Source organism: Equus asinus, chromosome 2, assembly GCF_041296235.1.
Source record: "Equus asinus isolate D_3611 breed Donkey chromosome 2, EquAss-T2T_v2, whole genome shotgun sequence".
NCBI lineage: Eukaryota > Metazoa > Chordata > Mammalia > Perissodactyla > Equidae > Equus > Equus asinus.
Window position 1 is genome coordinate 64,617,801 of NC_091791.1, and position 27,879 is coordinate 64,645,679.

Consider the following 27,879-nt stretch of genomic DNA (forward strand, 5'->3'; position numbering starts at 1 on the left):
AAAGCACAGAGTGATGGGACGGGAATGAATGGGACTGATAGTTTTTCAACTCTCGATTATTTTATTTTGAACAAGAGTGCTATTTGTGATAACACGTTGGCCTGAAAGGAACCCAGTCAGTGCTAGCCTGAGATACTTAAATAGATCGCCTGATGGAATCAGAAGAGAAGGCAAAGAAAGTTAACACAGATTTGAAAATTATTCCTGGGGTCATTATGCCATAAGTATCATATACCAAGATAACCAAGACTTTTACTCCAAAATTATTGCTGTGAAAATTTTTAAACCTACAGAAAAGTCAAAAGAATAGTACATTGAACGTACATACATTCTTTACCTAAATCTCCTATTATTTTGCCACATTTGCTCTCTCTCTATGTGTATGTCTATGAGTTTGCATGTGTATACCCACATTTTTTATGAAACGTTTAAATAAATTGCAGACATCATCACACTTCATCCCTAAATACTTCAGCATGGTCTCCTAAGATAAGGACCTTTTCTTACAAAGCAACAAAAATGCTAAAAAAATTATTAATTCAAAACCATTGCCTAATAGAATACAATCCATAGTTAAATTTCCTTAATTTGTCCAATGATGTCTCTTAAAACTCTTTTTGTTTTGGGCCGTCCCAGTGGCGCAGCAGTTAAGTTTGCACATTCCGTTGCTTGGCGGCCCAGGGTTCGCTGGTTCAGATCCCAGGTGCAGACTGGCACCGCTTTGGCACACCATGCTGTGGTAGGCATCCCATGTATAAAGTAGAGGAAGATGGGCATGGATGCTAGCTCAGGGCCAGGCTTCCTCAGCAAAAAAGAGGAGGACTGGCAGTAGTTAGCTCAGGGCTAATCTTCCTCAAAAAAAAAACAAACTCTTTTTGTTTTAATCTACTATTCAGTCAAAGATTGAATCAAAGATTGCATTTGGTTGTTAAGTCTTTTAAGTATTTCTAAATCTAGGAGAGTGCTTCTCAAGGGTAACTCCCAGACCAGCAGCATTAGGATCACTAGAGAACTTGTCAGAAATGAAAATGCTGGAGACCTGCCTTAGACCCACCAAATAAGAAACTCTGGGGGCGGGCCCAGCAATCTGCTGTAACAAGCGCTCCAGGTGATTCTGATTTACACTCAAACTGAAGAACCATTGATCTAGGACACACCTCACACCCTTTCTGATTTTCATGACATTTTGTTTTTTTCATTCTACATTTCATTGTAGAATGTCCCACACCCTGAACTTTTCTGATTGCTCCCTCATAGTTTGATTCAAGTTTGTAACATTTTGGTGAGTGTAGGTGATGTTGGGCATATTTCCTCGTGCTGAGAGTCACATGATATTTAATGATCCCTTTCCTAGTAATGCTGATTGACCATTTGGTTAAGGTGGTTGCCACCATATTGATCTACTCTAAAGGTATATGTTTATACCTTTATAAACATATATAGGTATATATATGTTTATAGTTAATAAGTAACCTAAAGGGTGACAATCTAAGGCTGAGTGAATATTTTCGTCCCCAATAACTTTTCACCCCATAGTTACGGCATCCATTGATAATACTTGCCTGAGCTACTACATTGGAGTGTGGTGCTTTTCCTAATTTTGTCATTCTTTCTGCATTAATTAGCTGGCATTCTTTAAATAAGAGCTTTCCTTCTTCCATTGCATTTCTTTGTTTATACATTTAAGTATCATTACGGACTCAGTTTTTTAAATTCAATTTGTCAAATTACTATCATTGTCCTTTTCGATATTCAAATAGTGCCAAATTGGGCCAGAGAGAGCCTCTTCAAGCTACATTCTGGGTTATTTCCCTGCTTTCTGGAATGAGATGTTCTAGACTCACTTTGTACATTTCCTGCCCACAACCAGAAATAGCCATTTCCTCAAGAAGCCCTGGTTATTTTTAGTGGAAAATATTTTTGGAGTATCAGTATCCAGATGCTAGATAGCCTACACAAGTGTACACACATATTCACACATGTATAACTTTTAATAATAATTTCTTATAGATCCCTTCAATTTAAACTTGTGGAGTTATCATTGTCGTCATCTTTTGTGTTAGTTTTCCAGGGCTGCCATAATGAATTACTACAAACTGAATGGATTCAAACAGCATATATTCACTATCTTGTAGTTCTGTAGGTCAGAAATCTAATATGAGTCTTCACTGAGCTAAAATCAAGGTGTCAGATGAGTCGAGTTCCTTTCTGGAAACTCAAGGGGAAAATCCATTTTCTTGCCTTTTCTAGCTTCTGGAGGCCTTCCTCATTCTTTGGCTCCTGGCCCCTTCTTCCACCTTCAAAGCCAGTGGCATTACCTCTCTCTGACCATTCTTCCATGGTCACTTTTCTCTCTCTAACCACAACCCTAAAAGCTTCTCCGCTTTGAACCCATGTGATTAGCTTGAGACCACCCAGATAGTCCAGATTAATCTCTTCATCCTAACGTCCATACCCTTAATCACTTCTGCCAAGTCCCTTTTGCCATGTAAGATAGTATATTCACAGGTTCCAAGGATTAGAGTGTGGACATCTGGGAGACCATTATTCTGCCGCCCACATCTTCCCTCATTCTTTGTTTGATTTGCCTTCTTTCATGGTGAAAACCCTGACTTCTAGCAACTTCAGCATATTTACACATTTTCTCTATCCTACAATATACACAAAATAATTTGAGAATTATAACAGTAATAACACTAATGACAATAAGCCTACTAAGTAAAGTTCAAGATTTCTTTGCAGTTTTATTCATTTTGTTCTGGCACTCAGAATATATCTCCCTCAGCTTGAAATACCCTGTTCCAAAATTACTTAATTTCTTTTTCTGTGTCCTTATGTTATCAATTTGATATACAGTTAAGTTTATTTTTTCTGGCTTTATTCAGTTTTAGGGTTTGCTTTTTCCATACTTTTTGATTTTATTTTTTGAGTATATAAAACATATGAATATAAAAAGATATGTATTCAGAGAGTCTCAGTCCCATTCCGATCCCTTCCACCCTATTTTCACACACCCACTACACGTAGTCATTTTTTTAGCCTATGGTTTATCCTTCCTATGTTTCTTTCTGCAAAACATAGATGAAGATGTGTCTTTATTTTTACTTCTTTCTTACTCAAAAGTAACTGAGTTATGCAATTTTTTGCTCCTTGCATTTTTACTTTGCATTTTATCCTGTGTGTCTGTCTGGAGGCAGACATTGGCATAATGATGTCTGTCTGTCTGTCTCTTTCTCTATCTAATCTCCAGAAGTTTATCCTGAGAGTCACTCTATATCAGATGGTCAGGGAAATCTTGAAAGGAATAGTTATTAAGTTTTGAAATATGCTTTCTGTATTGTTTAACTCATTACAGCAAACACTGCATTTGTGACTTAACATAACTATAAAGAGAAATACATGTAGAGAAATGTCTTCTTTTTATGCCTTCTGCTTACTCCTTCACTCCCCAAGGCAGAGCTCATCTTTTTTTCTGTGTTTGCTTAACATTTTGTATATAACATTGTTATAACAAATTTTATTGCAGTAATTTTTATTCGACAAGTCATCTCCCCTTCTGGCCTGTTAGTTGCTCACATGTAGAAAGGGTCTCTCTTTTTCTTCTTTATTTTGGTTATCATTGATTGTGCCTGGCAGATCCTGTTTCCCCACTTACCTGTTTTGCCCAAAATCACATTAGAAATTTATTTAGTTGGTCTATTTTTTAATATGTCTATTTTAAAAAAGGAAATATTTTGTCAGAAGTGATGACACTTTATATAATCGTCAACTATTGAATTAGTTGATCAGAGAACTAGTTATTTCTTAGAAAAGGTGAACAAGGTGTCAAAAGGGTGTGAAAGGTGTGAAAGACAGGTGTCTGAAAGAGGACAGTTGTATTTTGATTCTCGAGGTGAAACTCCAAGAAAGCCAAGAGGGATTATGAGGGTCCTAGATATTCTAGGAGGGAAAGAGACAAACCAAGGAAAAGGAAAGGGGCTTGGAAAGGGAACGACCTGTACCATCGTGTCAGCTATGTGAGCTATGTACAGCATAGACAATCTGCTTAGATGATAACAGGGGTCATATTCATTGGAACAGAAATAGCCCTCAAGGAGCATTTTCTCCAGATACTGAGAAACTGAGGCCCAGAGAGATTGAAAAATCGCACAGGTCAGTAAGTACAGACCGGGAGCTAGCACCTGATCTTTGGACTCTACCACACTCCCCAGAGTTGATATGACCTTTCTTGTGCTTCCAACAGGATACTTGGGAAATCAAGCAGGTACCCCAACTGCCCTGAGGATGGGGAGAGGGCCTGAACTTTCTCTCCTTTTAGAGCTCTTCAAAGTCAGGACTGAATCTCAGGACTGAAATGTACATCTCCGTCTTTCTCGACCTGCTTTAGTCAAGTCAGCTATATTTGTGGAGATGCATTGTTCAGCCTCAGAGCATTGTTTAAATTTAAAATCAAGAAAGCAAAGTGAGCCAGTAACAGGCACAGACGGGTTAAGTGCTGTCTGTAAAAAGAGGTGTATCCTCTGCCACATTTCTGTTGAAATCCTGAGAAGTATGAAGAGGATGGAACAAAGTGAAAACAGATTAAAAATTATGTCACATACCAAAATTCAGTATGGCAACTGCATCTTTGGCAGGTAATCAAGAATTGGGTGACTCTGAGTTCTGATTTTGAATGATGATGTCAACATATTCATACCCACGCACATACCACGTACACACATGACACCTTCATGTACAAGATGCACGCACACAAGAAAGACACACACAACATGTATAACACAATTCACAGACAGAGCACACATACAACACTGCACATACAAGTACCCATGTGCCCACATGTAACACCCATGCACACGAAACACACACTTGTGCATGCCTACACATACGCACACACAAATTTGTTCTTGACTGTTACTATAAAGATGTAACTTTTGCATCTGCCAACTTATGCTACATTTTTATTTTGATGAAAAAATAGCAGTAGAGGGGAGAAAACCTCTTCATCAGAAAATTCTGTGAAAAAAAATTCCCAAGACATTGTCATGTATTACCGGTTATTTTTCGTGGTTAAGAGAATTATTTGAAAACAAAGAAGCCTTTCACAAAGCCTCTAATATACAAAAGATTTAATAACATTTACATCTGTGTATCAGCCATGTCTGTAATGCAAGTCATGAATAACACATAAACCAGAGCACAGAAAGAACAGAAGTGCTCACACATCATTTAAAATCCAACCCACCCCATCGTCAGTGGAATCAAGTACACAGCAGGAACAGTTCCAGTTGATACACACACAATATAGTCATTGAAAATGAAAACATATTAATTATGTTCCTTAAGCTTAGGAGAGAAAATGGCACCACTGACCTGTTCAGCTTCTCTGTTGAAATTCTGTAACAAAAAGTACATCATGGGTTGCTTCCTTATTTTTCTTAAGAAAATACATACTGAGCATGTGTGTGTGTTTGTCTTGTTTTACTGCTCATTTAAATCTGCACTTGTGCTCAGTCCTGCCTCCTTGCTGTGCTGAAAATGGGGGAGACTGGGCTTAAGAAGGTGGATCCTTGTTACAAATGAGTAACTAGCAAAAAAGGAATTCATTGTTGGGCAATGATATTTTAAAACAGCAATACCTGTACAACTCCAGGTGGTAGATGTGGAAATCCACACTGCCAGGAGAATAGCTATGCATTACCAAAACCTAGAGCTCATGTAGCAATGTGTTTGATAAACAAACACAGGGAAATCCCTCCTTATTCTGATTCTGATAACACTTTGAGGCCCAAATTTGGAATTGTAACTTTGTAGATCAGTTCATTTGGCTCCCGTGAATTTCTAGGGATCTCTGAGGGTTTCCACATACGCTGGAGAGACCCTCAAACTCAGGCATAAGGAAGCCTTGGGTGCCATGATGCAGAAAGATGAGCGGAGGGACAGAGGAACTGGATGATTTCTATCTGGGCTTTCACATTTGATATTTGTTCATATTTATCCTTTAAGTCAGTGTTGTTGCTTTTTACCTCCAGGAATGAAGAAGGTAGTCAAATGTTAGTTGTCCATCAGCACTTTTTGTTTGCTGGCTTTTGCGTTGATGTTTGTTTGTTTGTTAAACTAACCTTCCTTCTTCTGGTTGTTTCTGTAAACCTTCTTCTCTTAGTGCCAGACCGATGCATGTGGGTCCTGAACAGTTTAAAATGAGCTCTGTAAATGCCGGGAAACCTCTTCCCCTTCTTCTACTATGTATCTCATTTCCGTGTGAAATTTCAAGCACTTCGCTCTCCTCGCTGCAGCAAAAGGTTAATAGTCTTCTCTTTTTTTGCCTACTATACATGCTCAATTCCTAAGGACAGTGTTTCAGGACAAGTTAAGTGTAATTGCTAAATAATATAGTCATTCTCATTTTAAATGAGTAATACTTCCATTGTTCCCAATGCTTCTACATGCATGTGTGTACACACGTGTGTATGTATGTGTGTGCATGTGTGCATGTAGGCAGGCAGGGGGAGACCCTGACTTGGGGAAAGCCACAGCCATCCCATAGGAGTTTCATATTTACACATTTGGGTTTTAAATGTTATGCCGCTCCTGGACGTCTTAGGTGCTGCAGATTATATATAAAAGATGACCTGCATTTACAGAGATGTATTCTATACAGATGTAAATGTTATTATAGCTTTTATATTTTATGCTCTTGTTGAAAGATCATTTTGTCTTTGAATAATATGGCCGTTCAATTTTTTTTGGAGGGGAGGGGGTTATCTTTAAAAGTGAATATGAAATGGATATTGCACATCATATATTTCTTAAAAGTAATTTGGAATTTTAGGGTCTGGGATTGGGGCTGACTGATACACTGCCATGATGAGATATAACCCCTGGAAAATAACAGCACCAGCACATGCCTGCATCTGTCCAACCTCATAATTCACTTCCACATTGGATTATGGATGTCTGTGTTCAGTGAGTCTATCTTCCCTTTAGGTATTATTTCAGCCCTTTGAGATAATAAGGAAAGTTTAATTGCGTTGTTAATTGATTTTTTGCACAACATTATTACCTTGATTGATTGCAGAGTTGATGAAAATGTTAGACACAGGCAGCGTGGAGTATCAGCCCGGCAAGGAGTGGGAGCCTTGTGGAGAATAGATAACCTTGATGTTAAGAGCTATATCCTTCAGATATGTCTTCTCTTGACATATTGATGGCCCTTGAAAAGGGAAAAGCTGATTGTATGCAGAATGCAATCATTAAACCCACTTCAGCTCGCTGTTGATTAATTTGTTTTTTCCTGAAGGATCTAGTTATAGGGAAGGCCTCACTTGTACCAACAGCAGCCACTTTCTAGGCTCCAGACTGTGCTTAACCCTCTAGGTGAAGAGAAATAATGAGGTTGGAGTGGCTGGGTCGGGAAGATAATCTTAGGGTATACAGAGTGTGGACTTGACGCTCACAGACATCCTCACCCTCAGCAATACTCTATTTCCTCCACTGTAGTGCTTATTTTTCCTAAAATTCCAATTCTCTCAAAATGCCAAGACCAAAGAGCCTTTCACTGAGACCTGGGGTAGGAGGAAGTAGAAACCTCAGGATGCCCACGAAGGTTTATTAACCAGGCTTCCAGTGCTTTCTGGAGAAGACATGGCAGACGGGAGCTTTTATTATACATTAGGTAAAACCTTGCGTAAACTTGCTCCCATTATTGGAAAGTTTGATTCTGTGTGTGTGTGTGTGTTTGTTTGTTTGTGTGTGGAGGAGGATAATAAGAAGGGATTTCTGGAGACAGTTTATTGTATTTTCAATTACTTCTCTCCCTGGTCCTATATAACTCTTTCTAAGAAACATTTATTGATAGCTGTCATAGTTATTGCAGTCCAAAGCCATCCTCATGCTACAAAAAATCCAGTTGATTGATCAACTGGTTGATTGATTGATCGATTGGACGTCTGCCCTGGTTCCCTCCCCAAAACCCACACTACTTTATCCATAGCTGCTCAACCCTGGACAGAGACTAAGAGGGCCAGCCTTATGGGAAAAGGATTTGGCTTTGCTACAGAAGAATGGAAACTCACATACATGCGGGAATTCTAGAGAGCCTCCGTCTTCTAGGGAGGATGATGGCTTCCTCCTTTCCCTCTTCCTGCGCCAGCTTCTATGCTTATTACTCATGGAACACTCTGACTTCTTTTGCCCTCTTCTTCCCTTTGTGGCTGTCCCCAATATTCACTTAAACCAAAATTTTAATTGCATAGCATTGTTGGAGGCCTACCAAGAGTTACGGCATCTTCCTGGAGCCCTGAGGACCCCTGGGAGAGGTTGTGTGCTTCGGGGCAGAAGAGAAACAGCTCTCAAATCTCCTGGAGCCACAGAGTACCCTGTAGAGGAAATTCATTCAATGGTCCAAGGCAGTTTCTCCTCAGTTGGCCCCACATCCCCCTCCATTCACGGTCTTTCTTCAGTTGAACTAACGACTGGCGCTCGGGGAGTCTAATATCCACAGAGTCTTGGCCCTCAATTACCGTAATGGCTTATAATGAGATTTTGGTCAAGTAGCAGGTAGCACATTATTACTTCCTGCTCAGCATGGGTAATGTCTACACTGTTAATCTGTGTTGCTGAATGTGGCTCAGAGCTAGGCATCAAACTGTCAGAGCCAGATGTATTCTGTTTGGTATGAGGCTCACATTGGCCCTTGTGCAATTTTTTTTTCAATATGGAGGCATGTTAGCTCACCACAGGGTGAATCCTGAGAAATTCAAGCCAGTCAAATAAAAGGGTGGTATCCCAAGCCATCAAAGTAGTATGTTCCAGAGACAGATAACACCTGGTACCACCCACTGTCAGCAATGTCTCTCTGACCCATGCCATTCCATTGATAGGCAAAAAGTACACCCTTCTTCATATTGCTGGAGAGACTCCGGTGCCTTCACTAAGTTTTAATGAGCCTGACCCTAATGAAGGCCCTTATAATACAGTCATGTGTTGCTTAATGACAGGGATGCATTCTGAGAAATGCATCGTTAGGCAATTTCATCATTGTGCAAACATCATAGAGTGCATGACTGTATGCTCTTCTACTATTTAGTTATCTTTATCTTTGGCAAAACCAAAAATGTACAAGAGGGTTCAAATTGCTCTTATAAACTGCTTTCTACTATTAATTGTTACTTAACCTATAGTTTGTTTCATTAGCATTAGTATATATTGATATGGGTTTTTTTCAAAGCAGGTTAGAGGATGGGGAATTCTAGATCAGGAAATGATGAAAATATTTTGGCATTTCACAGTGAGATTTGCTAGTGCCCAAGAATTATGCTGTGCTTTCTGCAACAATATAGTTTTGGTTATTTCTTGTATTGCAAACTTCTTTCAGTTAGATCGTATATCAGCAGATCCCTTTTGTTTGCCTTTTGGAGAAAGCAATTTAAAGTGTCCTGGAATTAGGAAAGATTATAATAATATCTTACAGGAAAAATTAGTTTGGATTCTAATGAAGTGCAGATGGATGCTGGATTAATGGGCCGAAGAAAGGGAGGTCTTTTCCCCAATCCTTGCAGGGTTTGAATTTATGACAAACCCACTTGTTACTGAATCTACTTAATAGTATTTGAGAGGCTCTTGTTTGCAGTTTGAAGAATTTAAAAAAAAAAAAAAAGCAACTTGTCTTTATTTTCAATGACTCTCTTGACAAATTTTAGCCTGAAGAACCAGACAGAACTGTGGATGCTTTCCCCACTTCTGATGTGAGCTTTCTAATAGGAACAGATCTGAAACCTAAAAGCAAATTTCTGCTTGAGAGTAAAGCCAAAATTCCCATTCAAGCCCCTACTGCTCAGATTTGTTCATAGAAGATTCTGTCATTTTAGAGAGAGGCTAAAGACTTTCTGGGAAATTTTTTCTGCAAGATTATTTTTTCTTATACTTCATAAATTATGGTTTGCAGGTCCAGTTCCATTTTACCTATCCAAAAATCTATTTTCTTCTGTTAATATAATCTGCACATCACTTTCATGTTTTTTGTTTTATATTAAAGGACTGGAGCAACGTTATATTATTGTTTTATTTTAGGCACCATTTGTTTTCAAACTGCTATTGGGGAGACAGTGAGACCTCCATTTACTAAAACTCAGCAATACACTAAATCCCTCAGTCAAGCTGATGTTTTATCTCTGAATTTGAGTGGTCTTTATTTTACAAAAATAAAAGCTAATGTCAAGGGTTTTATTTTTAAAAAGGGAGCCCTTTTAGGTTGTCCTGGAACAGTGTTTCTTAAAGTGTGGTCCCATAATCAGCAGCATCACTGTCACATGGGAACTAGCAAAAATGCAAATTCTTGGCCCCAGCTCAGACCCACTAAATGAGAGACTCTGGGGATGGTGCTCAGCAATCTTTCAACAAGCCATCCAGGAGATTCTGATGATGGGCAAGTTGGAGAACCACTGTCCTGTGGACAACCCGCCCAATGCCTCTACCTGTAAATGTTCAGCAATGTGTAGCAGACACTGGGGTTCAGAAGGAGTCTCCTGAGATCTGTTCATTTGTTCCACAATAAGAAACAATCTATTGAGTACCTACTATGTCCTAGGCCTCCTGAAGCGTGGATGAAACGCTGTCATCTCTGTACTCTTCATGCTCTTATAAAAAGGAGATCCTAAGACCTTGAGAAATGTTCAATGAGCAATCTTCCCAACCCAGCTAAACTTGTGAACTGTATCATCCTCACTATAAACACTCAAAGAAATACTCATTGTGGTCACTATGATGTACCTTGTAAGACAGTGAAATTGACTTTAGTTTCACATAGTGTTTCATAGGCAAGAGAAAACTCAAAAAGATTTCTAGGAAACCATGAGTTAATGAGATAATTTAATTAATTAACTGGAACCCAACATTACCCTAGTGGCTAGTCAATCACATGACTGTTATATTAGGAAAGAAAGTATAAGGGAAGAAAGCATGTGAGAGCCTTTCTTTACTTGCTTTACTGACTACTTGAGAAGTCTCTCAGCTGAAATGGAGAGCCCCACCTGGACTCAGCTCTGGTTTCCCTGAGTCCCGTAATTCCAATTTTTGTTCATTCCTTTCTCTGATTGAGTCCACTCATTTATTTTAATTCTCGAAAATTCTCATTTAAAATGCCGTTCACTGGAATGTCACACCTTTAGTGCTGTTTTGAAAAATAATGATATGCTTGAAATCCCTAGAAACCCATGAGAACCTCTCTTCTCCAAAATGGAGGTTGTCATTTGTTGTTCCCAGCATGAAGATAATCACTGGCCCATGTGCCAGAGACCAATGATGGTGACCAAATGATGATGGAACAGAAGCTGGCTTTATTATTATTTTTATTTTGAGCAGCTACTACCTCTCTTTTCTGATTTATCTAGGCCAGGTACTCTAAAAGAGAAGACAAGGGCTGGGTAGGTTTGGGGCAGGGAGGGCCTTAAAAAGAGGTGTCTGTGATTTGCGTGGATGGAGAGTACACATACCTTTTGTATATTTCATTGCTCCAGTTTTTATTTTATTTTACTTCTCTGTTTTTTATTTTTTTGACTATCAGATGATGATTGGTAACTCGCATTGGGTGGCATATTTCTTTTTGGTCTTCCACAATAAAAATGATCTTTTTCTAAGCAATGCAGGAATCTATGTTTGTTTATTAGTTTTCATGCTTCTTTAAATTTATGCAGGTGATATGCAAAAATCCCCAACCCCTGAGCCTGGAAGATTAATTAGAGCAATTCATGGTAAAGAAAATCAGTCCCTGATCCTTGAAATGGAGGCCAGAAAAGTCCAAAAGGGGGTCGTCTGGTAGCCCCAGCCCCAGAAAGCCTTTAGCACAGATTGAGCAAACATGACATATTGATCATTACGGAACCTATAATTGGTGACCAAAAGCACAGTGTGGCTTTAATGGCCCTCCCTGAATAGTTGACATCGTTTATTTTTTTTTAAAAAAAGAAAGCTGCTGTTTTTCCTAAATTCATGCTGCCCTCTAGTGGCAATACTCCCTCCAGCTGGAAGGTGGAAAAGATGAATGAAGAGATAACGGTGGGGATGGTGGAGGGACTGAAAGGGTGAACTTTTTCTTTTTTTCTTTTCTCTTTCCTGTCTGAAGTAGTTCTGAGTTCCTCAGTCAAAAACTGAGGAAGAAAAATGAAGCCATACCACTTGACCGCTATCCATTTTGACTGACAGTCTGGTTGATGTGACATCCATCAGTTAGCTTCACTGAAGGGAACTTCACAAATCTTAACTGATTTGCATCCCATCTTGGCATGCACTTTGGAATCTAGCCCACCTCAAATCCATTAAACCCCATGTAGAACACAGAGATGGAGGAGAGAGAAACATACTCAGAGCTCGCTGACCTTGGAAATTCAAGTTTCTCCCAGTGGAAAAGTGGGTAAGAGTGAGGCTAAGTCAGATGTTTGGTGATCCTTGAAGTTCTCTTGTCCTCTAGGCAGAGTCCTATAATTCAGGGATATCTGGACTATTAAGGTAGAGTTGTCTGGGTGTCTGGGCTAGTCCTGTGACATTGGGGATGCCACTTTGAATGCCATTTTCCTCCTCTATTAAATGGTGGACTTTACCTAAAATGAAGATCTTCAAATTCTGCCCTGGTGAGAATTCTTCGATACAGTTAAAGAAACACTTTCAAAGAAAAGTTTTCTATTCTGTGTTTCAGTGTACTAGGAAGTGCAGCAAAATAGGAAAGTATCATTATAGGAATTCATAAATAAATCATTGTTTAGGAAGTCAGAGTAAACAATGTTTCTGCCTTCATTTTAAACTGGCACAAAAATTTTAACCTGAGAAGAAAAACTAAAATTTGGATAGTCATCTAAACTAGTCAAGATTTAGCAGTGGTTTTGCTGTTGTTGTTGGGGGTGGGTGTTGTTGGAACAGGGAAATATTTACTAGGGCATTTGATCTCTGACATGCGTGTGTTCCTGTGTGATTGAAATACGGCATGTGCAGAGGTAAGAGCCAATCATATTAACGATGTTCAAAAAAGGGAGCAAGTGAGACCACCCTCAGACCTGGGGTTCTTCCCCACCATACTCTGCCTACCCACATGACCCTCAATACAAAAAAATTTAAAAAGCATTGACATGTGAGGAAAAGCATATTGACTGTTTCCTTTCCAGGATTCACATGATGGAAACATTTGCTGCTAGATAGCTTTTCAATCTGTCAACCTAATATTTCCTCGATGTGGTGAGGACTATGACTGGCCCGGTCAGGTTTGGGTAGGGCCACGGCATCTGCAATCCGCATGCAGGGGCTCTACATGGGACAGTGGAGCTCACTACTAAGGGGGCAGTGATTTCTGTGACTTGGACCGGCTTTTACATTTCCCGTTGACAGATGATGTGAGGGAAAATCTGGCCCTACATTTTTTCTCTCTCCTCTCTTTCCCACCTCCTTCTCTTGTTTTAAAATGACAGGCCTCATTTCAGGTGCCCTGGGAACCCAGAGTGCATTTTCCACAGGCTCTGACTTGTCACACATCAGTTTGTCTGCCCACTCATGTGACCATTTGTGCAGCCTTCCCTAGGCTGGGCGGCTGGCTTCTCAGCCTCGTGTCCCTATCACCTTCAGGCCAGATTTTACCAATATCCTCTCCTTGCTGACTGGTTTCCTTCCCCAGCTTTTTCTCCTTCACAAACACATGCGTGAGGCTTGACAAGGCCGAGTCTTTGTCTAAGCGGGCGGTATCATCTGTTCTCTCTCCATGGAAAGTTTAGCCTTCCATCAGGCCTCACCGGAGGAGCCTGAGCACTGGGGCCGAATGCTCTCTTCTCAAAGGAATCTGTTGCCTGGCATTTGTGTTGGTTTTCTTTCAGGATATGGACGTGTCTTAACCCTTGATTAGGTGGCCTATGCTGGGTTTTTTTGACTGGTGGTTGGTAGAAAGCAGCATATCATAACCCCACGACTTGTATCCTATTGTGCATTCAGAGTATTTACCTTTGCCTTGCATACTTTCTGTGCTAAAAAATGAATAAAAACTATCATTCACTTTAACTTAAATAAATGTTGCTGGTAGAAATAATCAATCTGAAATGAAACTGACAGCAACTAAACCTGCACACAATGCAATTTATTATGGATGAAAAACTAACTGAAAATTTGTATCTTGTTGGTATATTGAAAACTCCACAAATTCATGGAGAGGAATTAGCTTTGGTAGAAATAATGAAAACAAAATAAAATTGGAATGAACTAAAACTACACAATAAAAATGCGTTGACTAAACTTTAACAGAGGACACAAGTCTTCCTGTTACAATTTGGATCTGCGAAATTTTACTCAAGGAAATGTGACTTTGTAAAAATAAATGACTCAAAGAGAGTTAGAAGATATAATCAGTGAAAGTTGATGTTTGGCAAAAGCTGATGAGGAATTTAACATTAAAGTAAAAATTACATGGGAAAGAATTGATCCCAGTGGAAATAAATTCAATAAAATAGAAATTAAAATGTTAAAAATAGAATATGGTTTAACTTTGAATTTGAAAATCAAGGAATTAAATTGGCTAAATGAAGTTAGCTCTGAATAATTAATGCTTTTGCAAAGAAAAATTACCAGGCTGGTTTATATGTTTATGTTCATAAGCCTGAAGTCAAAGCATCTTTGGGGTGAAAACAGCCAAATTCAGATGTCCACCATTGCAAATATCAGGGTCAGCATAGCAGGGCCAGAATATCCCTCTTGGGGTTGTTTTGTATAACGAAGGAGAAGTGTTCAAGAGAGTGCTCAGTTGAAACACTAGAAAACATCCCTTGGACAGCTGTTTGAGGTGGTCACTGCGGTATTTAGCAGGGACAGCATGCCCCCTGGTCCATGGAGAAGAAGCAAGAGCCCTTACAGTTATTTTGGCGATTAGCAAGCCCAAGATGCAGATTATAAACTGACACTCTTGCCTGAAATCACACTCAGCTGGTTTGGGAAGGGAGTCTCGCTTTCTTCTTTGCCTTCTCTACCCTCCCCTGGGTCAGGTGGAGAGCCTTTCCTCATTTCGTTTCCAACCTGAGGCTTCTCAGATGGACCTGCAGACAGAGGAAAAATACATCTGGCACAGAAGACGGACTTGGTCCTCCTTCCACAAAAACTGCTCCCAAGCAACCCCTTCCTTGAAGACCTTTTCAAACCTCTCTCCTTTTCCTTTTGCCTTAGTATTTAAGTAGCTTACACTGAAGGAGGATGTTTGCCAGGAGCTGTAATTCTGCAGGCTCTGCTAAATCCTGTGTGATAGCCACAGCAGAGCTGATAGCACGTCACACAGGCTGACCTCGGGGTATTGCTCCAGCCACTTCTCAAGATCATAAAACATGTGTGTTTATTCCTGTCCAGTTCCCAGCTTACTCACAGCCTACACACAACAAAGACCGAGGAATGTGCTTTCTGGGGAATGTCCTTTCCTGTGTGTGATGTTTACAGCTCTTAAGGCTGGATGATAACATTCAGTTCACTTCTCTCTTTTCAACCAGACGTTGTGATTGCTCTGACTTCGTGGGAGAAAAGTGTTCAGCATAAAAACAACACCAGTGTTTAGGAATTGAGGCTGTTGCCTTTGATAATTTGCCCTCTTCTTTAATAAGGCAAATATTTAATCAGTATATATTTTACAGTGTTCCAAATATCTGTAGTCTTAACAGAGGTTAAAGTATGAATGTTCAACAATTGAAATTCCTTACTTTGTGTACTCTGTTTAAATTGTGTCTAGATCATAATTTAATGGTATTAATTTATCTATTTGACAAATATTCATTGAATCTCTCCTCTGTAGTAAGTACTGTTTTAGGCACTGAGTACTAGAAATTGGGGAGGAGGGAGAGTATTATAGGTGTGATATGTTAACATGTATGTTAACAGGTATGTTAGTGGTTATATATAGTGTCACATAGAAGCTTAGTTCTTGAACCTTCTGGAATGGACCAGAAAGAATCTCCTGGTACCCTTTCTCTCTCTGTCGCTGGGCCCATCCACCACTTCACAACACTGTCATCACTGTTTTCAGAGGCCATGAAGAGTCTAGTTCCTTCCTTTACTCATACAGACTGGAGAACAGAAGTTCTCCAAGGAGCCCTCTGTCCTTCTGTCTTTTGTAGCACTATCTAATTTTAAGCTTTTAGTGATCGCAAACAGATTAAAGTCTGTTTGTCATTACACAGCTACACTTACAAACATTTGTGATAATAGCATTTAAAATTACAATAATTTAAAATGATGATTACGATTAACATTAATAATGATGAAAAATTGATAATTTCTCTATGTTACAAATATGAATTTATTGGTCTAACCTATACTCCATCATCAAATAAGCTTTTGTATTTGCGTAAAGATTATTATTTCACAACTAAACTATTAATGACAGATCACTTATTCTGATATCTAGTCTTTAGTTCTATTGAATATGGAGTTATGAGACTTGAGCTTATGTCAAAGCTAGTGGGACTTAGGCTAGTTAGTTGTAAGTACTTCCCAGCTCTAAGTATGAAATACAGATTGCAGGAAAGTTAGTGGTAGTTCTTTCTTTTGGGATTTTGAGGTCCAGCAGAGCTCTCCTTCTATATATTATATGAAAATGGGCTGGATGCGTTTCAAGAGCTGACTTAGTCCAAATCAAATTTTTGATTAACTGACCATTGGATTTGCCTCCTGCATCAGGCAATATTGGACCTGACATCTTTATCTTCAAAAGAAACATTCAAAAATACTAAATTATCTATTTCAGAACTAAAATGAACCTCTGAGATTATCTGGCCCCTTGCCCTCATTTTACAAATGGGGAAACCAGCACAGCGAGGGAAAGGGCCGTGGTCACGTAACTGTTAGGAGCAGAGCTAGGTTTAAACACTGATCTTCCCCCACCTCCCCTTATTAAGTAGACAGTTGAAATGCGAGGACATCCAGAGATCCAGGAGTCCTGGGGCCTTTGCTGGACTCTGCATGAATGTACAAGGACTTCCTTCTCAGGACACTCGAGGTTCTCCCCCAGGGAGGTCTCTGGTACTGTCCCTGCCATCACAGCCTTGCATCCAAGAAAAGAGGCTGATTTCCACTCCCTCAGGCAGCCCCAAGGTCATAACTTAACCTGCATAATTAGAACATCCATTCCAGAGAAAATTTAAAAGATAAAGGATCTCTTTAAAACAGATCCTTCTGAATACATTTTTTTCATAATTAAAGTTTTAAGAGCTTGTGGTGATGAGAGAGCTGGCTACTTAAGAAAAATTAGGAATCTCATTTGGTAGGAGAGGATTCCCCAGGGGAGAGCATGCTGTCGTTTTTTTCAGGACCCCTGAAAAGAAACCCCCACACAGACAGCTACACATCAGCCTGATGCATAGCAAACTTGCTCCATTTATTATGGCCAAAGCCAGATATTTTAATGAAAACACTACATGTGCCATTGAATGTGTTGTTCCCCCTCCAGTCCCAAGATGTTATAATTTGAGGAGATGCAAACAAGTGAACTTGCATTGCAGATGTAATGCAGAAACCACCACCTACCGAGTCACAACCAGCGGATTCTCAAATTCCAGCCTTGGAGAGGCTCCCCGTCAAAATGTTCTTTGCAAGCAAACTGTTCCCCCTGTAATTTTCACAGTTTATGGCAGTTGCCATGATGGGAGACGGAGGGCTATGGGGGGTCAGGGGAGAGAAAAACACACTGCCACCTCGCTTAATTTATAAGCAGAAACTATTATTTTACCAATAACCTGATAAAATCCTATGGCCACACATGGGATAGTGCTTTTTTTCCCCCTTCCTTGTTAATGTTATTTATTTATTTATTTATTTAACATAAAATTCCCATTTGAGGGGTAATCACTTCCCAGCTGTGAGCTCTGGTGGGAGTCCCAACAGAGATAACACTTGCTTAATTTAAGCATTTGTAGGTGGTTCGAGTTCAAAGATTTCAGGCGATCTTAACTGTCACTAGCCAGACCACCTTTCTCCCCAGGGGAGCACCAGCAGCTGGATTTCATTTTTGGCTGCCAGGCCGTCCCTGCGCCTTCCTGGAGCAGCCCACGGACTGAGTGCCTTCCCTTTAAGGATTTTATTCAAGGTGACAGCTCCTTACACGTTGGCGCTCTGATCACCTCGAGTAGCGAGATATCAGGGGGTGGGTGGGGGGGTGAGTGCACTCCTCCTGCGAAGTCCAAATTTAGACTGACTGAGGTTATCCTTAGGCCCCTTGACTCTGGCACTTGGACAGAACGGGGCCGCAGGAACTTCACCAGGGCAGTGAGTTTTGTCGTGATGTCTGGGGAGAACTGTTCTGCAGGAGCAGGCAGAGAAGACTCCAAGTGATAGGGACTGATGTCAGCTTTCGTTAGAGCAGCAGACAGTGTTAGAATATCTTTGGCATAATATGGCACTGGTGTCTCTGTCAGCATCTCTGTTTTCTGTCACTGCACACAATCCTGGGCCTGTCTCTAGCCCTGACAGAGTCTTTTCAGATCAGGTTATTGCCAGCACAGAGACTAGCTCTGCTCCCTGCCACACAGACCCTTTGTTTGAAGTCTGCCCTTTTGTCATTAATGTACTTGATGTCTATTTAAATCTGACGGTTAGTGCAGTATCTGTTTTCCCATCAAGAGATCATTGACAATATTAATACTTCATGTCCTTGCCTCATTTTCTAAGCTCTGACACCTCACCAGTTTCCTGCATTCATCAAACAGCCCTCTCTCACCAGGATGTCTATCAACATTCTTGCATTCAGGCCCAAAGGAACAGGGCAGGCCTTAAAAAGGACTTTTATCAGTGCTGACTAGAAAGCAGGCCTGGGGATTGTGGCTCAGATCACTTCACCTCCCTCCACATTATAGCCCATGTCTCAGGAGTATCCAGCCTGTTTCCAGGATGACACTTGCTGTCCAGGTGGCATCTAGGTGAGATCCAGAGTTGAAGTTTACTATGGAGAGAGAGTAGAGAAAGAAATTCAGTCCATGAAGGCACTGGAGAGTTGATTGGAGAGAATGCACTTGCTGGTGACTTGTGGGTGTCTGTGTGTGTGCGTGTGTATGTCTGCCTTCCATTCTTTTTCCTCAAAAGAAAGATTGTGTTCTTTATGATATCTGACAGCCCTATCCATTTTTTTAAGTAAAAATTTATGCTGTCCTAGTGCTGTAAAAAGAAATTAACATCCCTCAGACTCATCCTTCCAGATTCTTGAGGGTTTATTTGAATCAATTATGTTTAAGGATGCTCTTTGTAGATTTTCAGAAACATCTGAGACATTCCCACCCAGGCCTGTAGGGGATGCTCTTCCTGGAATGGAGCCTGACCAGCTAAGCCCACAGACTGGTTCCTGGCATGAGTGACAATATTAATACAACCCCAGGTGCTATATAACCCAGCACAATAAAAGAAAAAGAAAAAAAAACAGCTCAGTGCCAACAGCCTGAAGAATAATTTAGGCCCCAAGAAGGGCCACAGAAAGGTTTCATCCTGCCTCGGTGTTTCCGGGCACCAGATCAATACTGAAAAGCAGAAATTGGGGATAGGTGGCTGAGGAGAAAGCACAGCCAAGGGAGAAGAATGGTCCATAGCACACTTGCTCATGGAACATGGCAGGAAATAGAAGTAATGAGAGCAAGCCCAAGACCAGTTTTGAGGCCGTGGAATGATGTCATCTTCTCCCTACTGCCAACTCTCAAAGATTCTATGATCCCAGCAATTCCAAACTTTGTCCCAAGCCATTCAAACCAGGGAGCATCTGCCCTGTCCTTAAAAGTTTCTGAGAGTCATTTTTAATCCTTATTTAAGAATAAGGTTTAAGGTTCTGTAGTAGAGAAACATCGTTTGTACGATCATAAAAATATTTACTATTTAGTCCTTCTGATGTGAAGAACCAGGATAATTTCCAGTGCTGCTTTATCCCAAATGAACAATGGTTGGTGATTGGTGGTTTCACGCTATCAAACTGATGTAAAAAACTAATGCATATAAGTAGCTTTTTTAAAGACAGATCTGTGGCTCATGAATTAATGTTTTATGGACAATGCTTTTTTTTTCCCCCTCTGGTTATGAATACTTCAGAGACTCAAGTGCTATTAGTAATAAGACAACTCTGTGAAGCTGAATTTGAAGTTTGTTTTTCTAAAACTAGAAGAGAAAACAAGGTAGTAAAAAGCAAATTGTAGTTATAAATATTTTCTTGGAAAAACTTATTTTTGCTTAATAATCCTACAAACTTTCAAAATAACTATGGCAGGTGATTTCTTATGGATATTTAGAATAAATATTGAGCTGATTAAAAGGTTTGACTCTATTCCGGGGGTATTTTTCATAGTTAAGCCTTCCTACAATCTCCTTGAATGAGAGGAAAGCTCTATATGGAGCCACAAAATTATTTAAAATAAAACTGAAGATGAAAATCAAATGCATTCCAACCTGAGAATAGAGGTTAGGATGCCTATAAGAAGAAGCCATTTACTGTCAGAGGCTCTTGTTACTTTCTATGTGGCATTTTGTTAACACCACCACTCTTCCCTAATCAACCAGTATGTGCTTGACGCCTCCTGGGATTTGAAAGCTTCTCTCTGGAAGTTAACGATATTGATTCATGATAAAGGACTTGAAAATACATTCTGGGAATATTGTTCTACATCTTTTGCTTGGGCTAAGACCATCTTTAAACTCTAATTTTCCATTTTTAGAAATTCTACTAAGAGAACCTCAAGAGAGGAGAGGGTTATACTTTATTTTGAGGAGTAATTGGCCAAACTAGAAAAGTCTCTAAAATGTGCAAGAGAAATCCTGCAGGAAATATGTTATTCCTAGGAGCCTGTGCTCTGGTAACATTCTATTTGAATGTCAACTCTGAGGACAAGAAAATAGGGTTCTTCGCTTCTGGGGCTTAATCCATTTGCTGCCACCCATTGCGTCTGTGATTGTGTGGCGTTTCTGCTTTGCAGAACCTATGTTTCCTTGCTATACTAAGTGTACCACCTGTAATGATGTGTTTCCTTTTATTTGCAGGTGTCCTGGGGAAGTGTCGCTATATTTACTATGGGAAAAACTCAGAGGGCAACAGGTTTATCCGAGATGACCAGCTCTGAAGGCAAGTTCTGTATGCCTTAGCCCATGTTGTGAGAATAAAAGAAAAAGAGAAAGTAAAAATAAAGAAAAAGCTAAAGAAAAAAACAATGACCCAAATTGCATCTCTGTGGGAAGGCTATGACTTCAGCTTTTGGTACCTTCTGCTGACTTTGCCAGCCCTGTCAAGATCATCCTTCTGCCTTAGACTGAGTGGTCACATAGAGATTGACATGATTGCCCTTAAGCAGGTCTCATCCACCAGGGTGACAGACAGCGGCGGCAAAGCACCAGGGCTGACAGGATGAACACCATGATAGATTGCCTGGCCCCTCCACTGCTCACAGGGGAGCAGAGGTCACACCTGGGGCCTCCCTGAGCATGCTCAGTGGCTGTAGTCAAGTGAGAGGGATTGTGTCTTAAGCTTGCCTATTGAGTAGAGATCCCTCTGATACCATTGTGCTGTGGGTTTATTTTTAGTGAAATAGTCACAGTTTAGAGGAAAGCCACTCTCCCTTATTCCTCTTAAATCTTAATCTCTTATATTCTGCATACTCCTTCCCCTCCCCCTAGCATCCCCTGTGCCACCATCTTTTAGCATCTTTATCATGGGCAACACATTTCAGTTTGCAGCTTTTCAGAGAACAGAAGTATAAGTTTTCAGCTAGGTCATACGTTTATGGTCGGCTTCATGTTGTTACAATTCCTGTATTGGAGTAAATAGCTTTCCCTAAATCCCTGACTACAAAAGCATGAACTTTATCTTGTCTTGTTCATTTCTAACTCTGCTTCTTGCCCTGAATACTAGACAGTGTCAGGCATCTTTCCCATCACCAGGTTCTGGTTGCACCAGGGGCTATTATTAATTAATTAATCAATTAATTAATTAATTAATTTATTTATTTTTAACCACACACACTTCCAGCTACATCCGTGGCCATATTTGTGTTTGCGGCTGCCTTGCTCCTTTGGGTGCTACTTAAAAATAGTGAGATGATGAAAGATAGAGTGACAGGTCAGAAAGCTAAAAAAGAAAGTGAAGGCAGTAGAAAACACCCATCAGACCAAACAGTTTTTAATAGAAAGCACAAACTCTTTGAATTTCGTATCTTTTTTGGGAGCTCTCAGAAATGATATCCGTAGCTTGTGAGATGGTGGTGTCTTTATGTGTCTTTGGCTGCATTCCAATGCTAATGTTCTAAGGAAAATAAGCTTGATCACACTAGTTGACTGGATAAAATTTCATTTAATTTAAACAGGCATACCAGTAAAATCACTCTAGAAGATATTTGAAAGGCTAATTGTTCTTGACACAGTAGCATTTATTTTTGCTTCTTTTAGTTGGACTATGTGTTCATTGTCTTGGGTCTCCCAGTGTTAGTTTAGTTTGAGAACAGCAAAACCTGAAAGAGAATCCTTCCAAATTATAGCTACTGGAGGGGAAGAAGACATTTCCTTTATCCACTCTGGGTCCTTCTGGCCAGACAATGAATTAAATTCACATGAGACAGAATAACAGGAGAAAATTAAACAAAGCTTTATAACATGTATACCTGGGAGTGACTCAGGCAAACTGAGCAACTCACCAAGATGGCGGAAGCTCTCACCTTAAATATCCTCCTCAGCTAAAGACAAAAGAGGATGTTGCGGGTGGGGGGAGTCAGTTATGGGAGATTACCAGCAAAGCACAGTAAACAAGACTAAAGTTATTGTGCAGATTTGAGTCCTTGCCTTCTGCATTGTTAAGAGTTTTTAGAGGATAAGGTCATCCCCCTCTTCTTCCTGGTACAGAGAGGGAGACACCTTTAGAGATAGAGATTTGTTTTACAAATGTAAATATCTCTTAACAAAGGGTAAGTGAATTCTGCTTTCCAGAGTTTCTCTCATGTCTGCAGTTTTTAAAAGTAACCAGCCCCAAATAATCCTCATGCCAAAGAGAAATATCTTGGGGTGGCCAATTCCAATCCCCCACAATACCGATTGACTGAGAGTTGCTATTGTAAAAGTCTCTGGGGACTCAGAATCCCTGAGATACCCGAGAAGAACCTACTTTCTTGGTTTTAGTTCATTTACCTGGCCTCTGGCCTAGTGAGTCAACACAGTCCTTGAATGGCTTGCTTTGAGGCTGACAAGAGTCACTCTTGTGGATTATGCAACCTTTAGTAATCAGTTATTGAGACAAATTAAAATCCTGAAGACCATTAATAATTAGAGGATATTGAATGTTTGCCTTTATCTCTCAAGTCCATTAATAACCAGAGCTGAGTATCTTTTCTCTACTTGATTGACAAAACGGCACTGGAGTAATGCTTTCAATTAGCTGCGTAAGGTCCCACCTTGGTTCTTTGTTTAGCAGCACCAACACATGTTTGTCCATGGCGTATTATGGGCAGCCAGAGTTCTATGCAAGGGCAGCTAGACTAGTCTAGTGTCATATCCAATCTAGCAGCACATATATCCTTGTCTTTATAAAAGGCTTTAACCCTGCCTCAAACAATAAAAAAGCACTTGTGAACTGACCACAGAATTTTTCCATCTTTATTTTTCTTACTTGTTTACTTTTCTTAATGTCAGAACCATTTGTATCACGCACAGGAATGTCTCCCTCAATGCAAGCTTTGGAGGCAAAAAATATTTTTGGAGTGAGTTATTGACCACATTGTTTCCCTCTCTTTGGACTGTTTATTTTCTTCCAAAGTGGTGTAATAACTTTAATTAAGATTAGCTTTAATTATAATTTACGTAAAGGCCATTGCTATGGCATATTCATCTTAATGATAGAATTATAGAGAGTTTTGTTTTTCTTAAAAGGGGATAATGATAATGAATTAGTGTTGGATTGTTTACAGTTCTGCTGTTTGTTAAGATTTGCTATGCTAGAGCTAGACATCAGTCTGAATTGGTTGAGAAAGTAGAGATGTTGTGTGCTTATCTTAAATTCATAGGAATTTCCCAAACCTTGTTTTTCAAAGTAGAGAATTAGAACATAATAGCTTCAATCAAAGCTCAGATATACTTCATATCCCTTTTCTCTCTGCTTGATCTTTCTGCATTTTACCCTATTCCACTGAGCTTTTTCTTTGGGAATCATGGTGCCCAACATCCCTGCATCCTATCTCTCAGGACACTGATCTGACTAGAGAGCCTTCAGCAATAGAAGGCCACTCTGGAGTGCTCTGTTGCCTCAGCAAAGTCAGGACAGACTATCTCTTTCCTAAGTAACGTAATTTTATAGAACAATTTGTTCCTTGGGAAATAATGTTTTAGATTGTGGGGAACCCTATTAAAAGTATAACTATTACAATCATTTGCTTTTACTTTTCCCAGCCTTGCTCATAAACCCTCCATCTGTTTGTTGCTTTAAATAGAGGAACATTATAAGCGATTGTCACTTGATCACGCTGCATGTCTGAGAGTTGTGCATTTTCACATATTCATGTATACAATGGAATAAAAGAAAGCAAACCACAGATTCTGGATGAAAGGATTTTTTGTTTGTTTGTTTGTTTTTCTTTTTTTGTCTGTGTGCGTGTGTGTTTTCCAGCAGAGTGTTTCTTACACATTTTCAAGGGAAAATGTCTTTCTTACTGCCTCAAGAAATAACCTGGCTGTCTTTCTATTCTTTGTTAATACGCAGATCAAAAACAATCCACACAGGGCTCTTTTCATCAAAACCGTAACAGTGTTCAGTAGCTACTACTCATGAGAGCAGCCTAAGTCAAATCTGCCTAACGCCTAGGATGCATCACACAGGGCCCATTGAGACTCTTCCATTTTGCCCATCCACAGCAGCTGATCCAACGTGAGCTTCACCGTCTGCTTTGCCCAATTCTGTTTCCAAGAAGACTTCACCAAAGAAGGCTGTTACCACTACTTGTTTCTGCTCTCTCTACCTTGTCCAAATACCATGTTGTAAACTACTGTTTACAAGACCTGGAAAGGGAGAGCAGAAACCATGTTGGTCACTCGTTTGTATGACCAACAGACCATTAGCCCTTAGTGGAGTAATGTATGTTACATCTAATACATCAGCAAACACTTAAGGGATTTGAAGAACATTAAAAGACAAAGCCACCTGTCTGAAATCATTGTCTTCCTACAAGTTTACCTGAAATTTTCCAGCATTAGTAATTCTCCTTTGGGTAATTATAATCCTAAAGGTTAATTTATCACTTTGTGGGTAGGGTAGGTAATGCTATGTTATTCGTACATATTAACATATTAGCATATGCTAGTTTTTCTAAAGTAGCATGGAATATGGCCTGGAGAACATGCAACCTAGGACAAGGGAGATTTTCTAAGAAAGCAAAAAGAAAATTCGAAGTATGGAATGTGCCTCTGGGTGAGTTGCTAAAGTATAGTTGATAGAAATGGTAATAAATGGAATTATGCCAAGGGAGAACATGAAGCAGAGCTTGAAGCAGAATTAGAGTGTGCACTCTGAGTAGGTAGGGATAAATAGGGAGCTGAGGGAATAATAGGAAAGGAAGGGAAAAGACAGTTTTCTGCCAATTAGAAGATTTGCTGAAATTCAGCACTAAGGTGTATTTAGCAATATTTTTTCCTCAAAATGGAATCATCTTTGATACATGAGGAGTGCCATCACTTAGTAATGTTTTACAAGTTTCTCTGCCCAAGACAATATAACAGTGTGGAAAAGATGGATGATAAGTCACTGTGGGAATAAATGATCATATGTGTATGGCTACATATGGACAAAGATGACTATGGCCTGTGCCTAAAAAACCAGCATCCTAAGGTAAGTTCCCTAGCTGCTGGACAGGCTGAAAGATAAGGAGAAAACTTGTTGTCTGGGTAATAAGATCAAAGAGAGAAAATAGTTTCATGTTCATGACAAGCCTTTATATATTCATTAGGTTCAGAGGTAGATGAGTCCTCGACAAGATGACACAATGCAAAGATAGTTAAGAAAAATGATGAAGGCCCCTAGGTGGGGCTGAAGATGCTGGGGCAAGGATTTGACCATCCCTTTGTTCAGGCAGTAAACAATAACTCAACTCATAGGAGGTGTGGATAACATCCAAGTTCAACTGGATAACCTGACTTAACATCCAGAATATTCTGTAAATAATTAATGCTTATGTTTTATCACATTGATTACTTTCAATCAACTTTTTCTTTTCCATATTGGAATAATTCCTTCAATCTCAGAAATAAGAATGAATTTGGAAGTCACTGGGAATAATTTCCTTTAGATACTAGCTTTTCAATTCGTATAGTTGTGATGAGAGGGACAAAGTTGCCTTATAATGGGCTTAATCACAATATTTAGACTACTTGAGTTAAAGAGTCTTGAAATAGGTAAGAAATAATATATATTACCCACTCACAAAGGTTATATTTATTAAATCATAGTTTAAATAATAATAATTAAGTGGTATTATAAAATAAATTCCATTTGAAGCAAGATTTTAATGAGTTTAACACCCAGGTACAGCCACACTGGTCTACAATGAGTACTGCAGTCCTAGACTTTGAACTTGCCATTCGGGTCTTTGCTAAAATGCCATCTCATTTGAGAGGCCTTCTCAGACCACTGTATCTAAAGTAGCACCCACCCCGCCCGTCACAGTCTATTATGATGCTTTGTTTTTCTCTGTTGCACTTATCACCACTTGACATATTACATGTTTGTTTGTTTTGTCATTTATTGTCCAAATAAAGGGAAAGACTTTTTCTGTTCTGAGCCTAAAGGGTCTGTTGCATGCAGCAACCACTCAATAATTGTTTCATGTATGAATGAAAGAATTATTCCAATTCACAGAGGTCTATTAGGCTATGTGTACTGACATGTTGTGGCACATTAAACAAGGTGAGTCTCTTTCATGAAAGGAATTTTCATTTGAAAAATTTCTACCCCTTTTCTTTAGCCTGGATCAAGCAAAGAAACTTATTTATTCAGTTTCAGAACAATGTACAGTGTGGAAGCATGAAACAGTGAAAATGGGTTAAGACTGAATCAGAAAAGGAAAATGAAGCAGAATTCAAGAAGCAGAATGACAAAATGACATGCAGCTTGACTTTCCATGGATTTGAGATGCAGTGTCAGCTTCACAGGGCCGTCCTCTCCGGTTACCTCCCACGCAGCCAGCAGGCTGTGGATTTGGTTGTGGACACACTTAGGTATTCTATATCCAAGACTGTATGTGTGCAAGTGGAAGCTCTTCTCTTTCATTCAATTAAACATTTTCAAAAAAAGTCTAATCCTTTTTGGAATTCTTATATACCAATATAATTATAAGATATATACAATTAAAGCAAGATTTAAAGGGAACTTCAAAGACAGAGACATATTATTTATAACATTAACTCTTCTCAGACATTAATAAAGTATTTTATCCAACATGAATAGAACTAACATTTTAAATTTGTAATTTAGTGTCCAGATCTTCTCAAAACTTCTGATTGGTGACTATAAAATAATGAAATTTTTCCTGTTGGAAGCAGGGCACAGAATTTATGAATCTAATTAAGTAATGATAATTATCACTTGCACAAATACTATAAAAACTTTTTACATGTCTCGACTAATTTAATCGTAGGTATTATTATCCCAGTAAGGAAACTAAGGCCCTGAAAAGCTCAGTACTGTGGAATGGGTCACATACTGGTAGTAGTTGTGGACTCCAGGCTTTTAACTCAGGCTGTCTATGTCCAGAGTCCACGTTCTTCACCACTGCAATATCTGTATGAAGGGCATCCTCTTACTTTGTAAGTTCACATTTTTCTAGTGATGTAGATATTACTCAAAACATTTTGAAGCTTCTCTTTTGGAACAAGCTTTAAAACTCTTAC

At 39.5% G+C, this 27,879-nt stretch overlaps 1 protein-coding gene across 2 annotated transcripts in view; it reads left to right on the forward strand.

Moving 5' to 3' along the window:
• LRMDA (leucine rich melanocyte differentiation associated) overlaps nucleotides 1-27,879 on the forward strand; it is a 1,135,247-nt gene that overhangs the window by 1,052,756 nt on the left and 54,612 nt on the right. The window contains exon 7 of one of the 2 annotated variants that reach the window (XR_011495866.1): nucleotides 21,007-21,088. Coding sequence is in view for 1 of the 2 variants with exons in the window: in XM_044757615.2 (XP_044613550.1) it covers nucleotides 21,007-21,086 (80 nt within the window). In the remaining variant the exon portion in view is untranslated. Of the gene's footprint in view, nucleotides 1-21,006; nucleotides 21,686-27,879 lie in introns of those variants that run through there. The other variant, XM_044757615.2, reaches the window with a different exon arrangement.